Source organism: Sebastes umbrosus, chromosome 12, assembly GCF_015220745.1.
Source record: "Sebastes umbrosus isolate fSebUmb1 chromosome 12, fSebUmb1.pri, whole genome shotgun sequence".
Lineage (NCBI taxonomy): Eukaryota > Metazoa > Chordata > Actinopteri > Perciformes > Sebastidae > Sebastes > Sebastes umbrosus.
The window spans coordinates 8,809,952-8,836,250 of NC_051280.1; the positions used below are offsets into that span (position 1 = coordinate 8,809,952).

At 40.4% G+C, this 26,299-nt stretch overlaps 1 protein-coding gene and 1 long non-coding RNA gene across 5 annotated transcripts in view; one reads left to right on the forward strand and one right to left on the reverse strand.

Annotated features, from left to right (window-relative positions):
- LOC119498085 (guanine nucleotide-binding protein G(olf) subunit alpha) overlaps positions 1 to 26,299 on the forward strand; it is a 68,581-nt gene that overhangs the window by 34,618 nt on the left and 7,664 nt on the right. For 2 of the 4 annotated variants that reach the window (XM_037786581.1, XM_037786582.1), the window contains exons 6-9: positions 21,652 to 21,706; positions 21,823 to 21,896; positions 25,126 to 25,184; positions 25,377 to 25,497. In XM_037786581.1, the coding sequence (XP_037642509.1) occupies positions 21,652 to 21,706; positions 21,823 to 21,896; positions 25,126 to 25,184; positions 25,377 to 25,497 (309 nt within the window). Of the gene's footprint in view, positions 1 to 9,760; positions 9,861 to 21,651; positions 21,707 to 21,822; positions 21,897 to 25,125; positions 25,185 to 25,376; positions 25,498 to 26,299 lie in introns of those variants that run through there. The other 2 variants (XM_037786584.1, XM_037786583.1) reach the window with 2 other exon arrangements.
- Positions 10,730 to 11,742, reverse strand: LOC119498097. The gene is made up of 2 exons (XR_005209050.1): positions 11,006 to 11,742; positions 10,730 to 10,912 (listed from the first exon to the last, which is right to left on the reverse strand). It is a non-coding gene; the product is annotated as an uncharacterized LOC119498097 (long non-coding RNA).

Sequence of the window (26,299 nt, forward strand, 5' to 3'; positions counted from 1 at the left end):
TTGTGGGAGGAACAGATTGGCAGGCAGCAACCTTACATGCTAACAGTCAAATACAATAGATATATTGTTGTAAAAGCACCAAACGAGATCACAGCGGAGGAAAATTTGATTAGATATATGTCGTATTTAGATTGTGTGAAGGCAGATTATATACCTCTGCCATCTCATCTGTGTTGTCCTTCACAGACCTTGCTACACTGGCAGATATTTTTTCCAGCAGGCCTAACGCTGGACTGCCCATTGGACAGAGGCACAGGAAATAAGTATGGGCCGATGGCGAGCGCTTGTTATGCCAAAGAGCGTGTCTGTATCGATGCTTGTGGAATCCTGTCACCCATTGATCCGCCCTCTGCATTGCACATTTATACGTTTTAAGAGCACAGATATGTGTCTGCCAGTTGATTGATTATGAGCTATTTTCAGCTGCGGCGGGCTGGTTCCATTGCAATGCCTTGGATGTGTCAACGGCAAAATCAAACACTTTTTCACACGCAAATCTGGACTCCTAGGCCTCCTGCTTTTTTTTCTGTGGTGAGATTGTTTGTTGCAGTCCCCCAGCAAATATGACACAATTCATGACATAATTCATACACTAAGGTATTTCTTACTGTAGTGGACGATTGTTATCCAGTGTTGGATGCTGTCTGGGCTGGTGTGTATGGAGTTGTCCCTGTGTTGGTGTGGCTGTAGCAGCAGGGACTGGGCCAGAGGAGAGCTGCCCTGGATGGAGCTGGAGTCTGGGAGTGTAACTGAAGAAATGAGGCTATGAAACAGCTGAGCGATACAGCAGCTTGGGTTTATTCTTGCAGTGAGAATGAGGCCTAGCACGGAGATGGCGCTGATGCTGGGTTAGGCACATTTAGATGCTGTAAAGTTATTTTTTAAGTGCTCCAAGGATGACGTATTTTTGTAGGCCAACCAGGAAGTTAGCATCGCCCTGGGTTCCCTCGACAAAAAGCCAATAGGATTTTTCCATTGGCTTTTGGATTATTGCAGAAAATAAGCTCTTTGGCAAACAAACGTATATGATACTTACACGTTTTGTTCAGCAAGATAATCTCCTCAAATGAACACCACTTTTATGATTTTTTAAGTGTGAATGCAATCACCAGAAGTAAAAGGCTAACGTTAGGCTATAAATGAACTACACCAAGGTCGCATGAGCGCGAGTATACACAACGAGGCTGTAAAGGCGGACGAGTCGGTGTGATGACATTTAGTAGTCACATTTAGCCGCTTGTTAGCAACCGCCTTATTTAAGACACATAAAGGCTTCAAAATTCATCAGTGGGATATTTATTGATGTATTTTAATCTCTTCAGCTTGTGTTAACCACAGACCTTATTTCAGGCATCTAACTAAAATCCCATTCAAAAAACCCATTGACTTCCAGGCGTAGGAATCGGAAGTGCTAAAATGCTGACTTTTTTTTCCTGAGTTTTCGGACTCATTCCTGTAGTACTCATGCGGTATTCATGTTTCTTGTGATTTAAATTAGATTTAAACATATTGAGTTACCAACCGTAGCCTCCCTTTGATCAGTTTAAGTCAAAAGACCACAGGCTATTTAGGAAACACCAGGCTTTTTGTCTAAAGGCCCAGACACACCAAACCGACATCAAAGAACTAGCGACGACGAAGGCAGCTTGTTGTGTCGCCTCATGTCGCCTTTGTCTTAGCCAAAAAGTTGCACTGGAACACACCTCAAAGACTACAGTCAATGGCCAACTACCATGTACGTTCTGCGTCTGTGTGAGAGGAAATAACTCTCCACAACAGCAGGCGGCGGTAGTCAGTATTCGTCATTCAAAAAGGGAAGCTGGAAGACCGAGGACGGCGGATATACAAGCCGTTGTTATGATAAGTACATGAAACAAAGTGGCATCTGCCGACCATTTTCACACCACTCTCACTCACCACTTAGCTTCATTCCAGGTGGCCATGTCGTTGTGAAAATCCGTGTGTTGAAATGATCAGATGAGATGAAGATTAAAAATGAGAAGAGCCTTCTGTGTTTTTCCTCTTAACTTTACACGTTGATTTGCTTTCCTTACTTCCGTTTCTCTTCTCGTGCACTGATTCGCTTAAGCTGAACAGCCAATCAGTGATATCTCTCACCGACAGGCGCCGCCGCGGATTCAACATGCTGAATCGTCCGAAAAGCTTCTAACATGGGCAGACTAGAGCCGACGGTGCGGGACACACAGCAAAAACTAGGCCTACACACACTCAATGATGGCCCAAAACTGATGTCAGGGCCTTAAGGCAGAGTGCATTGTGGTCATTGTAGTTCCCAGTGTGCTGTCAGTGTTTTGCTGTATGAAATATATGATGCAGAAGTTTCATGTGTCCTCCTGAATGAATTTAATAGCTGTTAATCTACGTGGACACGCTGCTATATAATAACTGAAATACTATACTACTACAATTATAATAGCTGAAACAATTATTCAACTAATTGATTAGTTGATCGACAAAAAACAATCTGCCACTATTTACTACTACTATTTATTCTATAAAGTCATTTTTGAAACAAAAAAAATGCCAAACATGTTGTAGTTCCAACTTTTCAGTTGTGAGGATTTTATGCTTTTCTTTGCCATTTGTGATGATGCACTGAATATCTTTAGGTTTTTAACAACTGGTCAGACCAAACAAACAATTTGATGATGCCATCTTGGGCTTTAGGAAAGTGTGTTGGACATTAGTAATAATTGCTAGTTGCAGCTTACTTGCCTTACCTACTCAAAGTGTTACTCATACTTTTGTACGTCCCTGTGTTTTCAATCCAAAAGATCATCCCTCTACAGTTATTAATCCACACAATCCCCTTCTAGAGTTTATGGTAATCACACCACACACACCAGTAAATACACACATGAATTGAAAAAATACAGGAAGACGAGTCTTGGCCCTGACTCACCCTTCATACTGAGACAAATATCAGATTGTTCTTGCTTCAGCCATTGACCCTAACGAGGATTAAAATAGAAGGGGGAAAGATCAAATACTGAAAAGAAGCAGGGGATTTTCAGGGTAGACTGAATGGGTGTCATCATCACACACTTCGAAAAGATCACATCAACATGTCCTGACTCCTGCTGGAACTGAAACAGTTGCAACATTTTGACATGCAAAACAATGGGTAAATTGCAACTTTCTGGACATCTGAAGTCTGAAATGTGCTATGACCTTAATGAGAATCTCATTATCTTAATCCTTAAATGTCACAAATGATGCTAAAAACGTTTAAAAAACAGTAGAGCTGCATCTAATGGTTATATTATCAGTATTGATTAATCTGCCAATTATTTTCTCAATCAATAGATTGATCTTTTATTATATAAAATGTCAGAAAATAGTGAAAAATGTTTCTTATGGCCCTGACACACCAAGCCGACGGTTGGCCGTCTGACAGTTTTTGGCCCGTCTGTGAGCATCCGTCGGCCTAGTTTCTTAGGTGTGTCCTGCACCGTCGGCTCTTGTCTGACTGCGTCAGTGTTTTTATTATATATTTTCACAACGACATGGCCATCTGGAATGAAGCTAAGTAGTGAGTGAGAGTGGTGTGAAAATGGTCGGCAAACGCCGCTTTGTTTCATGTACGTATCATAACAACGGCTTGTTAACCGCCGTCCTCGGTGTGGAGAGGTTTTTCCACTCACGCAGGCGCAGAACGTACGTGGTAATTGGCTGTCAGCTGTAGTCTTTGCGGTGTGTTCAAGTGCAACTTTTTGGCCAAGACAAAGGCGACGCGAGGCGACTCAACAGGCGGCCTTCGTCGCTGCTAGTTCTTTGATGTCGGCTTGGTGTGTCCCCAGCTTTAGAGTACAAGGCGATGTCTTTTAAATAGCTTTTTTTTTGTCTGACCAACAGGACAAAACCTAAATATATTAATTTAACACTGAAAAACAGAGAGAAGCAGCAAATCTTCACAGTGGAGAAGCTGGAATTGAGTTCATAACCAGTATTTACAGTTGATGCTTAAAAGGGGACAGGAACAATTAATTGATTATCAAAATAGTTGCTAATTCCCCTTCTGTTTATCATCTAAAGGACTTAATTTCCATTATTTGACAGATACAGTTACACAGTGTTTTTTTTATTAAATAAATTGAACTAGTATTTCCAAATCCTTCATCTGTTCATCTCACGGTTTTAAAAATTGTAAATAGGAAGTTTTAAACATTTCAACTTAAAAAGAATAATTAATGCATTTTGTTGCCTAATGAAACTCAGTGCATCCCAAATTCACAAGGCTCATCATAGGTTAGGATGTAATGTGGTGTAGTTGGTCCGGAGTTGAGAGGTACAGCTGGGATCTGCAGGGGTCCCGGAGATGGGACTATGGACAGACACATCCAAGGCTGGGCCTTGGCTTACAGTAGGCTGGGGCTGGGGTTGGGGCTGGGGTGTAGTGCTGGTCACGGGACTCTGTCACCAGCCTGGGGGCCACTGACACAGTCATCTGGGGCAGTAAAGTGCTAAGAATGGCCGGCATTGTCAGCCAGCCCCGGCCCCTGAAGGGCCTACAGAAACAGAGGGGCTACGCTTCGCAAACAGTGGATCTCCTCAATAAGGAGCCTCTTCTGTTCACGGAAGAGCCCGAGAGAGCGATATTTATACACTGGCTGCATGTCACTGCTGCTTTTTCCTGTCACCAATAAGTTGCTTCATTTCTTCATGTTTTAGCTGCTTTGATGTTACAGTCTAATACCCACAGATGAGGCTGATTGGGACACGGACTGGGCTCGTCTTACATGTCTCAACTGATCCGTGTGTTTATATTTCTATGTAATAAGACTGGTTATCAGGGTATTTTTTTTAACACATTTGGAATTGTGATAAACCTTCATGGACTGTATTATTTAAGGCTTGCATAGTTTGAGAATTCAATTTGAAGTCCCACTTTGAATTTATGCATCTAAAAACACGAGGCTGAGAATCTATTAGACAATCACAGCCTGTAGGGACAATCAGAAAACTCCATACCGGCTAACAAATTAGGATTTATTGCGATTTTTGTTTACTTTTTAACACTAGACCATGGGAAAAAGTTGAATCATACACTTGTAGTTACTTTTACTTTGGAAAATATCTAAATTGACACAGTAAAAATGTTTGATTTTCAGCATATATTTAGTCAGAGATGTCCTGATGTCTAATATATCAGTCATTTCAGCCATTATTAGGCAACCCAAAAATCAAAGAATAACCACATTTCCCTCACAAATTAGTGGTATTTTTTTTATATGAGGGATATGTAATGTTTTATACTTCTGTTGAATATAATCCAATCGATCTTATTTCTATATACGTATACAGTTCCCTTTGTTAACACTTTATTTTGAAAACCAAATGTAATCGCACATATATACTTCCACTGACTTCGCCAAGTACGTCGCTAGCTCTCCCGTCAGCTCCGTTCTCTTTATACATCCATGGTCAGCTCCATCGGGGCCACTTGAATGCATTTAACATAAATGTCAGTATATTGGTGCTCTATAGTTGTAGAGTCGGCTGATTTGACCACGGAGATGAGAGTGACGGCCGGCTTGACCGCACGTTACCGCAATACGATAATGTTCCCTGTCCATGACAGAGTTAGCATGCAGCTTTAGCCGTGATGTCTAGCTCTGCTTTTCCTGTCAATGTGTGAAACCCAAAGTGTTTCCATACTTTACTGGATGTGCCGTGTTTACCACTTTGGATTTAACATGTGAGGGTGCAGGTCGTATCTACGTGGACCTTTGTTTTTTTACTATCTTGTATCAGCTCACTGCGGCTGATAGCCGTTTGTTTGGGTTGACGCATAAGGAATGGATATGACGTCACGTCACTCAGACTACAACAATTAAAGCGGTAACTTCCTTCTACCTCCACATAGACTCAAATGAAGCAGATATATCGATTCTGTCTTTAAAAAATCTATTTCAAAATTGTAAAAAATAAAATCGCGATACATAGGTGAATACATTTTTTTCCCACCACTAATGGCCAGGTATGTGGCAGAGGAAGAAAATGAGAAAGAGGAGCTTTTCAGTAGCTTAAAGAAAGAAGAAAAACAACCTATAATTTGTTTGGTGCGATTTTGGATTATATCACAAACTTTGGTTATAAAACAAAAATGATGGATGATGTCGCAGCTCAACCAACTTGCTCAAAAAAGTCAAACAAAGAACAAACTTCTAACACATAACTAAGCAAAGTGCTAAGCAGCCAGTAAAAATGTATCCTTTTTTCAGATTCAACCCTCAAATGTTTGTGCAACAGCACCAATTTTATTTAGAAAAGGTCTTTAAATGCCTTTTGAACTATTAATGTTTATATCTAATATTCGGTTTTCTCATGCGCTTTGAGTTATTGAATGTTTTAGCTACTTCGAACAAGACTTAAAAATAGCCTAAATGGTTTCAGTTCATCTTTTTATAGTAAATTTTGCACAGTCTGTAGGGACAATCAGAAAGCTCCATACCGGCTAACAGCTAAACTAAACACAAAGACAGTGATGGCCAGGTATGGAGCAGAGGATGAAAATGAAAAATATGAGCCTTTCAGCGGCTTAAAGAGAGAACAAATGCAACTTATTTGTTTGGTGATTTTGGATTAAGTATCACAAACAAAACAAAAACAAAAAAAAGGATAGATGATGTCGCAGCTTGACTAACTTGCTCCAAAAAGTCAAACAAAGCTCCAAAGAACAAAATTCAAACACATAACTATGCAAAGTTACAGCCAGTAAAAATATATCCTTATTTCAGATCCAACCCTCAAAATGTTTGTGCAACAGCACTAATTTTATTTAGAAAAGTGCTTTTAAATGCATTTTGAACTATTAATGTTTGTGTATATTTTTTGGTATCCTCGTGTGTTTTTGTTCAAACTTCGAAGAACTCATAAAAATAGCCTAAATGGTTTCAGTTTATATTTCTAGTAAATTATGCTTTTTCTTAGCCTTTTAACAAGTTTACTACGGCGCGATTCAATTCATAATTATAACTACACCAATCGTAAAAAAAAAAAAAAATACTTTCTTCATAAAAAGAATCACAAAATGCCTTAATCCAGATTAACAAAAACCTTTGTGTCGCTTGCTAAAATCAGATGACCCTGCTGTCAGCTGACTGGGGAATAATCAAAGAGGGCACTATGGAAGTGTGTGTGTGTGTGTTTGAATATATCTGTGGATGTGTGTGCATGATTTCTGAGGAAAAGGAAGGAGTGGTTTTGAGCTGAACTGCAGAATCTGATCTACTGGAAGCTCAGTGGGACTCCGTCGACACAAACCACTGTCCTTAAGGTTGTTAGAGCCCCCTGTGGGACTGACTCTCTCTCTCTCTCTTTCTCCCACTTTCCCTCTTGCTCTCTCGCTCTCTCTGTCAATCTATTCAGTCCTCTCTCGAGGCCAGAAAGCGACAGCACAGAGGATGTTGCAGAACACATGTTGTTCCCTATATGAAGCCTTTTCCAAAGTGTGTGTGTGTGTGTGTGTGTGTAAACCCAACGTCTTTAACAGTAGGGCCTGAGATGTAGTGTTACTGTAATTGTAATGGCTTTTTTTCTGTCCATTAGGTAAGTGTTTTAAAGTACTGTGGATGTTGTTTGAAGTTTAAAGTTGTAGATGTTTTTTTTTAGAAAGCTCTCAGCCTGCCTGGGCATTTGGAAACAGTTAAGAGAGCCTAAAGCTGCCCAGCATAGCATGCTACGTGTCACAAGATTAGCTACACTGCCAGTGTGTTTTTATTTTGTTTCTAGAGACCAGAGGCTCTGACAGCCTGTATTTAGTTTAGTCAATGAGTTGGATCACATTTGAAAGCAGGGCACTGCTCCGTTGAAAAACACATTCTGAATAGTATATTTAAAATCTAAATCTGTATGAAAAACTCAATTAAATCACCACTATTGCCTTTTTTTCTTCCTGTGACGATGTTGAGTACATATTTGGGTTTTTGAGTGTTGGTCAGACAAGACAAGGACTTCGATGACCTTGGGCGTTAGCAAATTTAGATGAATATTTGTCACTATTTTCATAGACCACGCAAGAAAGTAATTCTCTGATTGATCGATAATGAAATAATGGAAACTGTGTTTTTTGTTTTGTTTTTTTAATACTGTGTCTGGCCAAACTATGCCAGACTAATATGGAGTCGGATCAGTCTCAGTATTAACACATGCACACAGAAGGATTCACAAATGTATTTTGTGATTTATATATAAATGACTCTCTCCACAAAAATATTTTTTAATGCACACAAAAACGGTTATCATTGTATATAAATGTAAACCTATATATTTTTCACATTATATGATTCACATTATATCCACATATAAAAAAAAAATAAGGTTCACAAATATTTTCTAATGCAAACACAAATAGTTCTTGTTTTAAATAAATGTAATAGAAATTCACAAATATATGTATTTAAAAGTATTTTGCAATTTTGATCAAAAACATATTTGGATGTTGTTACATTTATATACAAACTGTTGAACCAGCATCATGCCATTTGTGAACTTAATTGCATTTGTGTGTGGGTTTTTGAAGACTCCCCTGACGTTGCTCAATGCTCAAATGCATTTTTTCCCCAACAGAGAATCATCTGTAGCCAATCAGATGTGTCCCTCCTTTTTCAGCCAATCACATGAGCGAGCCCCCACGGGGGTATGATTTACGTCATGCACAGGGTAAATACCAACACGGAAAGTAACGTTAGTCAGATAGCTAGCTTTGTCAAAGTGGTCCAAATATTTGATTTGTGCACCCCAGCTAAGTATTGAAACAATCAAACATGGGCAGATAAGTCTGTAAAGAGAGATACAGCAACTGCATGGAAGGTTTCATCCACCATGTTGAAGGAAAGAGACCAGCACCCGGCGTGTTGCTATTTGACATTAGCTAAATTAAGTTGGCAAGAAGCTAACTTACTAGTGTTGACCATAAAATATATAAACCAGCAGCATACATATATGTTGTTGTCACTCTGTGAATTCGATTACGTACAAAAAAAACAAAAACAGTTGTTAACTTAAAGATGCTAATTGTGCTTTCATTGGATTCCACTAGCATTTTGCTAACACATGAAAGCCACACCAGCTGTATCTCTAAACATGCTGAGTAACTTTTGTCTCAGTTTACATATCAAATTAGAAACATTTCTGAGATTGTTGTGTGTTAGTTGTTAGTTTTGTATCCCTGAATGTTTTAATATGAAGTGCTGCTGCAGAGAGAAATGGGAATTTATGTTCCACTTAAAGAAGGGGAATTGGATCTATAAATAGATTTTTATTTTTGGGTTAAAATGTGCGTCCATTTTAAAGGACAGACAGAGACACAGAGCGAGGCTGGTGAATGGCGGATATCTGCGAGTCTGTTACTGTGTGCCGACTACACACACATACACGTACAGTACACACACACACACACATACCTTTCTCTCTCACACACAAACACACACACACACACCCTGCTGTTGACCAGGAGTGTAAAGGCACAGACTGCTGGAGGACAGCAGTGGCGCTGCAGGTTCCCTGCTCAGAGATTGTGGAATGGTCGTCCATAGACCCCCCTCCTCCTCGTCCTCCTCCTCCTCCTCTTCCTCCTCTCTCTCTCTCTTCACTGAGGCTCCCCCTCCTCCCCCCCCCCCCCTCTGTCGCTCCCTTTTCTCCCCCCCTTCCCTCCCACCACCCCCCACCCCCCCTTAGAGCTTATGTAAACTAGCTGTGGAGCCAGGGCAAGCTGAGGCTATTTTTAGCAGCAGCACTGCAGAGCAGAAACTGGCGGAGGGTCACGTGTGCGCAGCCGAATCAAAGGGAGTATCCCGGCAATGCGCTGTAAACAAAGGGAAGGTCAGTAGCAGAAGGTGAGACACAAAACGCCTCTGTGTTGGTTTTGTGTGTGCGTGTGTGAGCGACTACGCACTGCCCGGCCATACCTTTTCTTCTCTTAATGCCCTGACATAAAACAAATCATCGCGAGCGTATGAATGCACCCATATGCTTTCCTGCTCGCTCTGTCTCCCCCTACTCCACACACACACACACACACACACACACACACACACACACACACACACACAGAGACAGCTCGCACATTTCTGCCACTGCTAGAGACAGAGAGGAGGTGGTGGTGGTGGTGGTGGTGGTGGGTGGGGGCTGAATTGATCAAAGCGGGGTTTGACACGAGAGGAGACATTTTGCTGTCTAATCATGACAGGGGCTCCCAGCTCCACACTCTCTCCCCATTGCTCGGCCTATCAGAGTGAGCAGACTTGGAGCCGTGCACAATCCATCAAAAAGCACATGACCACGTGTGTTTAGCATTGACATTAGCATGTTTTTGTATCACATGGGGGGCTTTCATACCCTCAGCGCTCTGCTCAGAGTTTGGCCTGGTTGTGTGCTGTATGTAGCTCAGGTTGTGCAGCCTGTAGGCCTGGCTAGCAGTGAGGCTAGCAGTTAGCAGTGTCCAGCCACACCCAGGCGAAAAGGTCTCCCTCCACCTCGGCCACTAGTCAAACAAGCCTCAACTTTCACCTCCTGTGGAATGTGGTTAGGAGGAGTGGGGGGGGCAGGGGGCACGAAGCTATTTATAGAAACCTTTTATATTTTTCTGTCACAGCGGTTTGTTTGCCTAGACAGTTTGAGCTGTTGGCTGTTTCATCACGCCAAGCTGAAGGAGGTAGCTCGGAGGCTAACTTGAGTAAACATTTGACTCCAGCTCAAGCCGTGGTTGGGCGGTTTTGGTTGGATGATTTATTGTCGTAGGCATTCTTAACCTGAGATTCTGCAGCTTCGACTACATAGATAAGGTGCCCATCTTAAAGTGTCCCTGACTAAAACAGTGTGCTGTGTCAGAGGAAACATCCGGTTCCTCTTCGTATGCAGTTGTGGTTCTTCAGAGTGATACCGGACTCTGAAACAATATTTATTTAGAAATTTAATTCCAGTCCACACCTATTGTGTTTTTACAGCTGCCACAGGTTAAACAAAGGCGTAATGTACTTACATGTTCCCTCTGTGCTAATTTGTCTGTCTGTGTCCGCTGGAGCATAAACACCCGGAAACTTGAGCTAAAACAAATCGATTATTCCATCAACAGAAAATGAATCTGCAACTATTTTGAGAACAAACAAATCACTTATGTGATTTTTCAAGCCAAAAGTGTCAACCATTCCCTTGTCCCGATGCCTAGGTTGTCAGGATTTGGTGTTTTTTTGTCGTTGTATGTGATTGTAGACAAAGTAAGGACTTTGATGACCTTGGGCGTTAGCAAATTGAGATGGGTATTTGTCACTATTTTCATAGACCACACAAGGAAGCAAATGTCTGATTGATCAATAATGAAATAATGGAAACTGTGTGTTTTGTTTTTAATACTGTGTCTGGACAAACTATTAAGTGTTGACCATAATAAATATAAACCAGCAGCATACATATATGTTGCTGTCACCCTGTTTATTCAAATATGTACAGCTCTCATGGTAAAAAAAACAAACAGTTGTTGACTTAGAAGATGCTAATGCTAATGCTTTCATTGCTTCCACTAGCATTTGCTAACACATGAAACCCACGCCACCTGTATCTCTAGACTAAGTGTTTGGTGTGAGACTTCTAGTCCAGTATATTGAGACTTCTAGTCCAGTATATTGAGACTTCTAGTCCAGTATATTGAGACTCCTAGCCCAGTATATTGAGACATCTACCCCATTATATTGAGACTTCTAGCCCAGTATAATCGGAAAGTAGAGATGACTTGTTTATTTTGAGTTGAAAGGAACGTCACTTGAAAATAAATTAGAAGATTTCTTTCAAGTTTTTTTTTAGTACGTCCAAAACCTTAGTATAAAACCAATAGTACTTGAATTGCATACTTTTTCCTGGTGAAATATTACAGTATGCAAACGCTGGACACTATGGCAGCAGAAATATCCCACAATGCAATGCGGTAGCGATGACAACGTTCATAACAGTTATTGACGGAAAGCTCTGTAATGCCCATAGTGCTTCAATTTAACTGTAAGTATACGATTTCACTTTACTAGGCGTAATTTATATATATTCTAAATTAATTCAGACTTTGATTCTCACAAACTGTTGTTTTGGTCACATGAGGTTGGCAAGGGTTACCATGGTTACACATCTCCAGCTGGCAAGGTGGCTCTCAGGAAGTGACGACGTAAATTACAGATCAGTGCATCCGAAAAAATACATACTACTGTTTATTCACACAAAAGTATGTTGAACGATAGTACACATAAGGAGTATGCAGTGCATAGTACGCGATTTCGGACAAAGACATTATCTTTAGCATATTTTAGGACTGTATAGGAATGGAGTGAAAATGATGTAGAGTGTTATATCAGTGGATTTTATTAGTTAGGGATGAAGTTACTAAATGGCAAGGTGACCAAGATCTGACCCTGCTGTTCTCACCTGTTCATTGGCAAAGTAATGACACTGTACTTTCATTACTCTGTACAGATATCCCACTAATCACCATCACATCAAATCACTCCAAATCCATTTCCCCTGATCTGCTGCTGTAACAGAAATGACAGAAGAAACTACCATGGTAATTTGTTGACTAGCTGCATCCCAGTGTGCATAAAAAAAATGCTGTGATTTGAAAAAATATATATTTTGGTGGGTGGGGGGGGTGGAGGATGTGTTGCTTTCTCCATGGAGGGTCGTTACAAAGCCGTCACAATATCACCACAGTTTGCAGTTAGCACTTGACCATAAAGAGTCATTTTCCAGTGTGCATTACCGTAACCAGGCCCATCTCATGGGACTCCTATTAACTGCTCCGTGACTTGTAACATCCTTATCAATTATCCCCACGGTTCAGCTCTCAACTCTATAACCCTGTGCGTCTTGATTTATCACAACTGACACTGTGCCGTGTCGTCATGTTGTGACAGACTTTGTGTCTCTTTACGTACTACAGTACATTCCTCCCCTTTACTGAAAATGGGACTTATTTTGGGTTGTGTGCTCGAGACGGTGGCACTCTAAAATAATCTGTCTTCATAAGCCTAAATTTGCTGTGCCCTCCCACCAAAGACACACACACACAGAGTGGCACACATACCATGTAGAAAGCTAGCACAGAGCACGGCTCTGCTTTGTGTTGATGTATGGGAGAGTCTGGGAATGGAAGGATACAAGTGCAGCCTGGCTTAGGAAGAGACGGGGGGATAGAGAGAGAACGAGAGAGAGAGAGAGGAGTGGTATGGACCGACTGGGGTTGCCATGGGAACCCAGCTGCTAAAAGCAGGCAGGGTCAGTGTGGAAGAGAGGCTGTGTGCAGGAGGAGGAAGGGATGCCACCTGGAGGCCAGTTTAGGAACTACACAAACAGCACACAGGCCTCGACAGCTCGAGTTCTGACGGAGAATCTGCTTATTGAAAATCTTAAAATAAGAGTTGAAATTAATTTTCTTTTTTTTAAATGGATAATGTATTTCCTTCTGTGTGGATTTCATTTCTAATCACCAGCCGGTTCAGCCAGCACGGCTCTGTTCAGGCTTATGCAACCTGCACTGATACTGTAGACTCCCCTGTCTGATATTATTAATCATTGGTTATTGACTTTTGATTAGGGGAAAAGAGGAAAAGCTCATTTTCACTGGGTCACCGGTTGACTTCCAAGCGGAACAACTAATTTGACATGGAGGCTGCGGTTGTTTACAGGCGAGAGCATTGAAACCTACTCGATATTGTTGATTAGACTATTTTTATTTTGGTTTCTATTTTTGGCGCAGACTAATTCAGCAGCTGACAGATAGCGTATCGATGTTGGGCCTCAACATTATTTAGAGAAACCCATCAGTCAATTTTCACTGTGAGAACTGTAGCTGGGAGCTCCACATGGGACGCGGCTCAGACCTGACAGAGTCCCTGTGTTCCCACTGTAGCTTGAATTTGGGGGCTGAGTCTATTTTAAGGAGCGGTAATGTAATGGTCCACGTAGACACTGAGCAGAGACAAAAGGGCATTACAATGTATTTCACATTTTTATACAACACCTTTCAAAACCATGACTTGATGCGGCCCTGGAAGGCGAATTGGCGGCCTTGAGATAAAGCAGGCACTTTTGTTTACACAAGATTTGGTTTGACTTTCAGGAGTGTCTCCGTTCCTGCTCCTATATTTAGGAAGTACCCACTGAGCCGTTGATGGATTTGTCTAGTTTCAGATCCATCTCCCAAACTGCACAGTGTTCCTGTTTGGATGGATGAGTTGAACCCCGGGCTCAGATCTTTCCACCAGGTGACCGGGATCCTGCACAGCTCCACCTTCACTTTGTCCTGCTGCACGTGGCTCTGTGTGTGTGTGTGTGTGTGTGTGTGCTGCTGTACCAGCTCAGTGCTCTGACTGTCTGTGTTGGGTGATGTGTAGTGCTGCTGGTTTTGTTGGGATACTACTGGGTGTGTTTTGCGAGGCAAGACGGATGAAACATGAAGGAAGAGTTCTCAAGTTGAAATATTAGATTACAGTCTGACAGACTTATCATTTTAGGAATGATACAAGTAGTGCTGAATTTTCTTTTTTGCCATTTAATTGATTAATTGATTGACAGAAAATTAATCAGCAGCTATTTTGTTAATTCAGTCATTTTTAAAAGCGAGAATACAGCTTGTCTAATGCAAGGATTTGCTACTTATATATAATTTTGGACTGTTGGTTAGACAAAACAAGACATATGAACACATCGCTTTGGCTTCTGGGAAGTTGTATTGTGATTTTTAATAGGGATGAACTGATACCAATATCGGGCTGATACTGACTTAAATAGCTGGATCGGGTATCGGTGACAATGGGGTTGATCTATTCAATTCAGTTCTATATGTATATACAATATATACATATATAATATATACTGGAATTTTAATTCCTGTATACGTATGTTTTGACCAATTTGTTGCTGCATTAAAAAGGTTTACACCTGAATTGAAATTCCTGTTAATTTATAAGATTTTTTTCCAAGTTGCTTGAGTACGATTTCTATTTTAATAATAAAAAAAACAATTCAGTAAATTTTTATCTGTTACATTTTGTTTTACAAAGTTAGGAAAGCAATGTTTAAGTCCAGCCTGATGTTGCCTTACACATAAAAGAATGATCCCAGTCACTTCCACACAGTGAGGCATACAGCTGATTAATTAAACACTGGTATTGGATCGGTACTCGGTATCGGCCGATACCCAAAGCCCAGGTATCATATCGGTATCAGGACTGAAAAAGTGGGATCAGTGCATCCCTACTTTCTAAAATATATATATTTTCACAAACATTTTACAGAACGAAAGTTGAAGAAAATAATTAAAATCAATAAGGAAAGGAATTGTTAGATGCAACCTTAGATTTGATATTGTGATCCTGTTTTTATTTAGTGTGTCCTGTTTAATGAGCAATGTTGAATATTGCTGCTCATACTCCTTTTGCTCTCATATTTATTCAAAATAAATGTCATGTATTGTTACTTTAAATCCTTCTCCTTGGTCATGGCAAAATAAACATAAAAAACGGAGCTGCAGTAAATATACGACAGCGGAAAATAAATATAGGCACAAACAAAACCATTTAAATAAAGCTTTAGCAGCTAGAAGCAGTGTGGTGGTGGTGGTGCTGCTGCTGCCGTGTCCAGCAGTACTTTAAAGCGCTGTCACCAGTCGGTTGGAGACTAAAGTGAAAGTCCATTATGCTGGCCTGAGCGCTGGCCTGAGCGGCTCAAAATATGGAAACTATTGATCGGACCCTCTGCACTGCTAATTAAAGATGGTCCACTATTTGTAAAAAGTCAACCCAATTATCAAATGAGCACATGAGGCTGGGAGCGGTTGGTCGGTGTGAAGGTTGACGGCCTGTTGGAGGGGACTTTTTTTCCAGTCTTTATTCCAGCGGTGTCTTTTTACTTTTGTACACAACTGGCTTTTTTTTGTTTTTGGACATGTGTTATCTTGATGCATACAGTTTGTGTGATGAAATTGTTGCCGTTTGGTTCACTTCTTTACCAGTTGGCTGCTTTATAGGTTTATTTGTATTTAGGCCTGTTTGTTTATTTGTTTGTTGTGGCTCTCCGAATGCGACCCTAATGGTACGGGAGCTTGTATCAGTGCTCTGGATCAGGGAGAAGCCCCCGTGGAGCTGGGTGACCCATGTCCCCGAGCCCCGGTGTGAAGCGTTTTAATGCCCCCGCCTCTCCACTACCACCATCTTCCCTCTACCCCCTTTTTCTGCTCAATGGGCAGCAACATGTGACCTGGACCACGTGGGAGCTGAGGCCTGAAGCCCCCCCCTCGCATCAACTGTCCCTCAACATATTGGTGTGTGTGTGTGGGTGCGGTACTTCTGGCTGTGTGTGTGTGTGTGTATATTCATGCCTGTGTCTGTGTTTTATGGAAAGATGAGGCCAACAACACAGAAAGACCAGGCCAAGTCAAGTGATACTGTCCTCAACAAAGCCTATACATAGCAACACAGACTGGCCCGCAGGACGAGTACAGTGTGTTTTGGCTAAATACAGAGACAACCCAGCCCCGCAGACAGAAAGAGAGGGACTGTAATAGACAAGATAGTAGTGCAGTAAGTTCCCTTTTTTATTCAACCTGCCAATTAAGAACAAACTGTCATGGACTAGTAAAAGATTGAAAGAAGTTACAGCTGGATTAATGTGGTTTTGAACAGACATTACAGTGGAAAAGGAACAAATGAATGGCAAATAATAAACCATAATATGTGTATTGTACACATACTAAGAACAAAGTGGAAAAACCGGTGGCGTGTTATCCCTCAAATCCACAAATTTGACAAAACGACCACATCACATAACGATCCCTGATGCCAGTTCTGGGAGGAAATTGAAGAAACCAACACCAACCACAGATTTCACCAGACCTGAAAACCAAGCTCGTCTATTTGTAGCGCTCGACCAGAACAGCCGTAGCCGCTGAAAACTGCACCCAAACCTTTTGATAAGCTGTTATCCGGACGGCCACTCGGTAATCAATGTTATCTTTTTTGGCGTTTTTTTTCCTGGACCCTTGTTCTTTTTTTCCTTGCTGGGTATGATGAGCTCTATATTTGGCTCTCCAGTGCTCTACCAATAGTACTTCTGTCACATGGCAGTCACAAAGCACTCAGTAATTATAACCTAGCTAGGTTTCTGCAAGGAAGGCTGACTAAAAATACTCCCACATTGTTGCAGTGATGGGGTGAAAGCTGGAGATTTTTTGGAGGTTTTGCTCATGTTGTTGTGTGTGAATCTGTGTCTGCTCAGGGGAGACGAGTGTTTGTGATACTCAACATTGTCAAATACGGTGCAGTTTAATGGGTTTACTGGATGTGTTCGCCCTGGTTCCAGGGAAGCACTAATTGAAAATAGAAATACAGTTAATGGTGTGATTTGCTGAATGTGGTTCTTGAATGATGCCAACGTACATCTCTGCATGAGTTTGACTACAGATTTGTTTTTTCATCTCTATTTCAAGATGATGTGTGTAGGGCTGCCCCCTCTCAGTCGATTAGTTGAATAATTGGCCATATTGGTCTCAGTCGTTAGTCATTTTTTAAGATTTTTTCATGCTGAATGACTTGTTTCCAAGAAACTTATGAGCACATCTCTGGTAAACACAAGTTTTAAAGTGGTGCTTATGTGTGAAGAATTTTTTTTCCGATCTGTCGATTAAATCAACTAATCGTTTAGTCGACTAAGAATTTCTTTGGACGAGGACAGCCCTAGATGCGTGTAGTTTTCTTTTTTTGTTCCTAGTTCCAGCTTCTCAATTGTGAGAATTTGCTTCTGTGTGTTTTTATGTGATGATAAGCTGAATATCTTTAGGTTTTGTCCGGCCATAACGAACAATTTGATGACACCACCTTGGGTTTCAGGAAATGCGGTGGATTTTTTTTGACATTTTATAGATTAAACGATTAATCGAGAAATTAATCAGCAGTAGGGCTGTCCTCGACCAAAGAAATTCTTAGTCGACTAACACTCATACGATTTTGTCGACTAATCGATTAGTTGATTTAATCGACAGATCTGTAAAACGTGAGGTTCTCCACAAAGAATCACACAAAAGCACCACTTTAAATCTTGTGTTTACCAGAGATGTGACGACCGATCGACTAAGAGGGGGCAGCCCTAATCAGCAGACTAATCAGTGATGAAAATTAAGGAAAGGGTTAGTTGCAGCTTTATCCAATAAGGTCGAACATACATTTTGAATAATTTTCCAACCCCTCAAAAACAATTGTCAATCCTTTTTGATAATGTTTTGGAAACCTGCATTATTTACATCACCTTTTAGGCTTCTTTTTTTTCTTTCCCTTGCTACCTTTCTTGGGGGGGTCACCAACTGTATTTAGTTATTACTGCCCTCTAGAGTTAGTAGAAAGCATGTTAACCTGGGTGTTGGGAACGTTGAATCTAGTGTTTTAATGAGAGGATTGCCCAGATGAGAAATAAGAAAAAAACTCAATTCTCATACAAATAGTCTTTGTATAGTTTTACCTCTTAAAATTATTCACATGAATCAATCTGAGAGGGGGAAAATCAAATTTCGATTGAACTTGTAGATTAGCAATTATGACAAGGAGATATTGCTTTGTATTAAAAGGGTCACAACAAGCAGAAAAAGTTTGGAAACCACTGTGATCGAGCATGAGATATAAGAAATATGAGCACCTGTTATTAAAACATTGCTCTGCAGTGCTACTAGTGGTCATCAGGGTGTCTTTAAGCTCCAGGTTTAGGTGTCAAAGGTCTTCAGAATGAAAGTAACAACCGTCCAAAGGTCAGTTTGTAAGTTACAGACAATGTTTTTCATACTGGATTAGACCTGATCAGCCTGGGGAGATGACTTGGCACACATACCTCGTCTGGTTAATAAGTACATAGCGTAGTGTGCACTAAAATAATAAATAAGCAATTTTTAGAAGCCACTTTGGTCCGTGGTAACGTGGCGTGCATTTGTCATTTTTGTGACATTGTAAAAACTTAATCAACAAGTCAATAAAAACTATAAATAGATCATTTTTGCACAACCTTTCCTCATGGGAATCAATTTTAAATGCTCCCTTCCTCTCCTCCCTACTGTTACGTCTGCTGATACAGTAGATGCATCCACTCTGGGTGAGAAAGTCTAGTGCTCTTTCAGAAATAGCCTTACTTCTCCTTTTGTGTGAGGCAGAAATGAAGTCGGTGTGATGAAAACGTTGTTGTCAGAGCACACGAGCGCTGTCTCTGTTATCTAATGGTTCATAATGGAGCATTCACTCTACATGGGTGTGTGAGGTGTGCTGGGTTAGGGGTTCAATTTAAAATTAAGACCATCTTCGACTGAAGACCTGACTTCCTGATCTTACGTGCATCAGGTTTCTTGTAGCCGTGTCGACTTTCGTGTGACTTCCTGAAGCTACAGGCGGTTTGGGTGAAAAATGAAGAATGATGAGATGGGCTGTTTGGTCCACATCTGTGTCCTACATACTGGATTCACTCACCAACTTCAGCTTTAGGCTTGGAACTCTTCTCCTCCGGAAATACCTGACGCACCTTTATCTCATCTGCTGTGTCTTTTATTTAATTTGTACCATTCTTTGCATTTTATTATTTGTTGTTTAATAGTGTTGCTGTCACAATCATGGTTATGGACTACTCCGTAGTACTGAGAAGTGATTTTGATTTAATTTAGGAATAATCTAGGGCACTTGTTTCCACTAGGGGTCGCCAAAGCTTCATGGGGGATTGCGAGGCCTTCTTGATTTTATGGGGTGTGAGACCACTTTTTTCATATTTAAATATACAGTTGGCCTATATCTCAGCAGTTTATTCATTTCTGTAAAGAAAACTAAATTAAATTGTCATTTTTTAGTTTTGGATTATTATTTAAGATATAATCAGGATAATGACACGGTGAAGACCTGAACACAAGTTGTATTCACGGAGCCTTCCCTCTCTGCTAAACAGCCTCATCCTGCATTAGAAAAGTACGCAGTCAAAACAACAAAAGAAAACACAGAATTTGTCAAAAAAAAGAAGCCTGTATTAGGTATGAAAGTTTGTTAAAAATAAAAAAAACACATAACACAGACAGAATTGTAATTAAAGTAAAACAGGAAAACTCATCTCTGATGTAATATTCACAGGAAATAATCTGCTCAAAATCAGCCAAATTGCTCGTTTTACATACTCTTCCTGCAGTTATTGTGTTCACTATTTGGGTTAAATGTGCAGCTCATCACTTTTTCTGTACTGTCATTATTATGCATTGAATATAATATAAAATATTCAGAAAATATGTCACTTAGTAGGTGTTCGTCAGTTTACTCAATGGTAGGAAAGGGGTCTTACGGAAAGAGGGTGGGAACCACTGATCTGGGGTAACAAATTGAGCTGGAACTAACAATTTGTTTAATTATTTTCTTGATTGATCAATTAATTCTTTGGTTTATCCGAAGATAATCAATTTTTCTATAATTTAAGACAAAGAGAAGCAGCAAATTCTCACAATTGAGATGCTGGAACCATCAAACTTTTGACTAAAATAAATGACCAAAACAATTAAATAATTGTCAAAATAGTTGTTTGACTAGTAATCAATGAATCAACAATCTAACAATGTAATCTCTTCAGCTCCAGTGATCAACCAGAGAGAGAGCAGGAGAGACGTTTAGCCTCCTTTCTGTGACTTTTAAAAGTATTAAGGCTCTTTTTAGAGTAACACATTTGCATATCATGCTAACAAACATATTTGTACCACTAGTACTGTCGAGGGCATTTTTGCTTTGGGCCCTGGTTAACTGTGATCTCTGGTGTGGTCCGCCGTTGCTCCTGTAGTAAGTCAGTTCAGATAACAGAAAGGATGCAGTATGTATCATAATGTAGTACCTTAAATACCTGTATAGTGCTTTCCCGACAGCAGTGCTTTTATATAAGTCTATATACATTTTGGCCCTTTGACCAGCATTGTTTGAGTCTTTTAATGGTGTGATCCAGACCATCCAGGGGCCTGTGTGACCGTGTGTCCCCAGCCTCGGTGTACTGAGCCTGCTGTGCTGCAGAGAGGCCGAGCTGCTGCTGCTGCTGCTGCTGCTGCTGCACATGCTCTCTCAGTAGTGAAGAGACGGCAACAGCAAGCTGTCTAACCTCCACAATAACCGCCTTATGTAATCACTCTGGCTAGAGACAGACCAAAATAGCCCAGACTGAGCAGCCCTGCCCTCTTGTGGCAACCAGCTGCCTTAACACCGGCCTGCCGAGCCTCTACAGGGAGTCAGACATGGCGGCCGCCTTTTGCAGCATCCAGTGTAGCTCACATGAACGTCTAAATCACTGTTTGAACAGAGACAGCACGAGAGATGTGTTTAATGAATGATATAACAGTTATGGTATGAAGATTGCAGGTTGAAATAAACCGATTAGATTGGTGTGATTGGTGAAAGTGGCCTTAGGTTTCTCTGAGCCGAGTTCCGGTTGCCCGTTTATTTGGTTTAGAAATCAGTATTTACGGAGACTAATCTGATTAATATCCTAGTTTTCATATTCAGTGACACCGAATTGCTTTGAATAACTTTCATGTTCCGCAGCATACAGAAACAGATAGACCTTAGTGGAAATTCTAAGTCTGTTCTGTTTCTCTCTTTACAGTTTCCTGGACAGAATTGACTCTGTAAGACAGAATGACTACACACCAACGGACCAGGTCAGTCCTCTCACATCAATGTGCACAGTTTATAGTTTGGAAATTTCATCCAAAAGCTTGCTTGTCTTAAATTTTACTGAATTGGAAACGTTGGATTCATTTCCATGTTCTCACAGGACCTGCTACGCTGCCGAGTGTTAACTTCAGGGATTTTCGAGACGAGGTTCCAAGTAGACAAAGTGAACTTTCAGTAAGTGTTGCTCAGCTTTCACTCGGACATGAAACACACGTGATGAAGACGTGTTTTCCCTTTGCTGGTGTGTTTGTTGAAGTTTATTCTTTCTTGCACAACGGTCAAAGACTCTCTTTCTCTGAAAGTAAAACAAATCATATAACATTTTTGGTTCGCAAATTAGCTTGTTAGCAACTTCTATACTAATTTGAGAAAAAGACTGCCTACATACATTTGTTATCGTATAAGTTCCCCAAAAAACTCTGGAGAACAAGCCGCACTTTTTTATGGCATACGATTTCAGAGAAATCAGAGAAAATTAAAGCTTGTTTCCAAACACAGAATATCCAAAATATCCCAGTACCTCCTACTCAAACAGGAACAAGAGGGGTCTGGCAAAATATGAAGTAGATTTCTTAGAAATAAAGATAAAAAGAAAAAAGAGAGAAAGTCCAAAAGCATCAATGTGCTTCACTTAATCCTTTTACTTCCGCCTTTTATAAAAGAAACCGATAAAGGTGACTAGGGTTAAACATTTTACCTAATAGATATCACATGAATCTTCCACAGTTGATTACTGTACTTACATTCAGGCAATTATTTTTTGTATTTCTGAAATGTTATCTTTAAATATGCAAATGAGGAATGATCTTATATGCGCTAATTTGCATACATTTCCGGAACAGAAATCTGAACTTTAGATAAAACCAGGTTCAAAATTCTTGTTTCATTTTTTTTTGACATATTACAGTCAAAGGTTTTTACAGAGGGGATTTTGGATATTTATTTTTTATCACTCCATAAATCAGAAAATACTGTCAACAGCCATAAAATGTTTTTATATATTTTCGCCATGTTTTAAGGAATAAAATATTATATAAATCAGAATATGAATGATTATTAACAAACCTCTCTGTAAAAACCTTCAGAATATAGAGAGGAATGAAACTGGATAGTTTGGTGAATGTAAGTGCTACTGAGGTGGAGATTTCTGACTCAGAGTCTGAGAAAAACCTAATTTTGAGAAAACATTTAATAGATATCACCATGAAACTTCCCCAGTTGATTACTTACATTAAGACAATTATTTTTTGTATTACAAGTTTTCAGAAATGTTATGTTTATATATGCAAATGAGGCATTATCTAATGCTGACTTTGGGTGAATTTAGGAGAAATCAACAGACACAAATAGACAACGTGTAGTAAAAATAAACACCTAAATGTGGATTTTGGATGTTTTCCTTCCACTTGTCTGAAAGGAGACATTTTATGGAAGCAAAAAAAGCCCGAAATCTCAAAATTGATCAGTGCATGAAATGAAATGTTTTTGACTTAAGGAAATATCTTCAGTCCTGTCCACATTCTTTCATATGCGGCAGCTTCTCCTAACTCCCTTAGCCATCCCTGAAAAGGAGGTTCTCCAGGCGTTTTCCAGCTTCTGCTTATCGTCAAATCATTATTGAGACAACGAAAACATTTAACTGTGCCTCCTTTTGCATCACTGTTGTACCGGTAATCCCAGTTAAGAGTGCCCTCTTGGGTGTTATTGCTGTGTATGCCTTGGCCTCGTGTCTGAAATGACATTAGTTCATAACAATAATGAACAAAACGCTGAACCCCAACCTGCTCGGCGGCCTGAAGCTGAGGTGGAAAAGAACAGTAAAACGTCAAATGAATCCTCCGTGATCGTCTGGTGTGATTTCTGAGCCCGTTGGAAGTTTTTGACCATCGGTTGCAGTTGTTATAAGAGCAGCCAGTAAATGTTTCGTAACTGTTTGGATGATGTCAGATGAGATGACCCATTTCCGCAGTCGCAGACACAACAGACTTATTCTACCATCTGAAACGGGCCTTTGTATCAAATTATATCATCCTGAATGATTGATATAAAAGCCCTGGGACATGACTTCCCTTTTTCATTATTCAGCTTTGATGACTTCCAAACATCCAGCCAGGGTCACGCAGGGTACGGAATATGTGCAAATAATGCTGTTCTTCATATTATTTATTCATTAATTGATTATTCATGTATCCAGACTGGTCCCATTAGAATCCAGGACTCGAGATCAGGAGCAGATTTAGCTCAAGACAGAGAACAGATCGTTTGTGATGATCTAAAAAAATGTTTCTTGGGCGCCTGGGTTAGCTCAGTTGGTAGAGCGGGCGTCCATGTATTAAGGCTTGGTCCTGACCGCGGCGGCCCGGGTTCGAATCCGGCCTGTGGCCCTTTCCGCATCCACTCTCTCTCTCCCCCCTTTCAAGACTCTATCCACTGTCCTGTCATAAAAAAATGGAAAATGCCCCCAAAAAAATAACTAAAAAAAAAAAAAAATGTTTCTTTATATGAATAATCATTAGGGCTGTCAATCGATTAAAATATTTAATCGCGATTAATCGCATGATTTTCCATAGTTAATTGTGACTAATTGCAAAACGATCACATTTCTCCTGTTCAAAATGTATCTTAAAGGGAGATTTGTCAAGTATTTAATACTCTTATCAACATGGGAGTGGGCAAATATGCTGCTTTATGCAAATGTATGTATATATTTATTAATGGAAATCAATTAACAACACAAAACAATGACAAATATTGTCCAGAAACCCTCACAGGTACTGCATTTAGCATAAAAAATATGCTCAAATCATAACATGGCAAACTGCAGCCCAACAGGCAACAACAGCTGTCAGTGTGTCAGTGTGCTGACTTGACTATGACTTTCCCCAAACTGCATGTGATTATCATAAAGTGTGCATGTCTGTAAAGGGGAGACTGGTGGGTACCCATAGAACCCATTTTCATTCACATATCTTGAGGTCAGAGGTCAAGGGAACCCTTTGAAAATGGCCATGACAGTTTTTCCTCCCCAAAATTTAGCACAAGTTTGGAGTGTTATTTAACCTCTGTGGTTGGTACCAATGGTTTCCTTAGGTTTTCTAGTTTCATATGATACCATCTTTAAAACTAAAACTGACCCCACTACAACCTCTCTTAAGATTGATTGTGTTAATGCATTAAAGAAATTAGTGGCGTGAAAACTAATTTGCGTTAACGTGTTATTAACACGTTAGCTTTGACAACCCTTATAATCATTAAAAATAAAAGTGGAATATAAGCATTCACAGGCCAGCCAACTGCAGTACAATATGTACCTGACGTCCCACTAGAATATGAACTCTTTGATTAAAGAGGGCAGCAGCGAGTGTGTTGTTGAATCTGACCCAGTATTTTGTCTCCTCCATAGCATGTTTGATGTTGGAGGCCAGAGAGATGAAAGGAGAAAATGGATCCAGTGCTTTAACGGTGAGACTTTCAGCCTTTTTCTTCTTGTTCTTCATCAAATAGCCACACTGCTCTCCTCCTATCACATCTCGTCTCTCTTAAAGTATTTTCTGCCAGCCTCAGCGTCACGTCACCTCTTATTTTTTTGGGGTTAAGCCTAAACAAGTGATGTCAGAGAGCTGTCCTCATGTAGTTCCTCTCCTCTCCTTCCAGACGTCACTGCTATCATCTTCGTGGTGGCCAGCAGCAGCTACAACATGGTAATAAGGGAAGACAATAACACCAACAGGCTACGGGAAGCCCTGGACCTCTTCCGCAGTATTTGGAACAACAGGTGAGTCAGAAACATGGATGAAGTTTGAGCCGAGTGGTTAATTCACATGTCGGGGTCTGCTGTGTTATTCCTTTCTCATCTCTCTTACTGCTTGCTTAAAGGGCGGGTCCATCTGTGTTCTTTTCTGTTTTTTTCAAATGGAAATGCCCGCTCAGCCGTTAGCAAAAAGCAGTGACGTAGGTCACCAAAGTAAGCTAATCATGAAGCTAATCAATAAGGTTATGAACAATGTGAACGCTATCACTAGCTGAGTCAAAGTTAGCTGTGCTAGGTTTGGAAATAACTATACGGGTTAGTTTGGATTTTTGAAGTAGGTATACTGCGTTCTGGGAGGTAAAAATTACTGTTTTTGTGAATGGAGTCTGGTGGCTTTGAAGAGAGCGATATAACGGCTTCAGTTCCCCGTCAGAAATGGCTGTTTGATAGCGAGGTAAAGCGGCTGTGAACAAAAGCAGCAGAAAAACGCATTTTAGCTGCCTATCTAAAAGGCCCACCTAAAAAAATCTATATCAGTTTAAGTGTACGCTATAATTACAATATTTTCACCACTTTACCTCGCCGTCAGACAGCCTTTTCCGACGGAGAACTAAAGCCGTTATATCAAAGTCTTCAAAGCCGCCAGACTCCTTTCACAAAAACAGTAATTTTACCTCACAGAACGCAGAAGTTGTGACTTTTCTGATCGGAACTACCGCGACCTCCACAGCAGTACATTGCTTAGCTTCTGTGCTGGTACTCCTGTCTGCTCCTCCAAACTGGGAGCGTGCCAACTGCCATCTAAGTTACTGTATGTAACATTAAT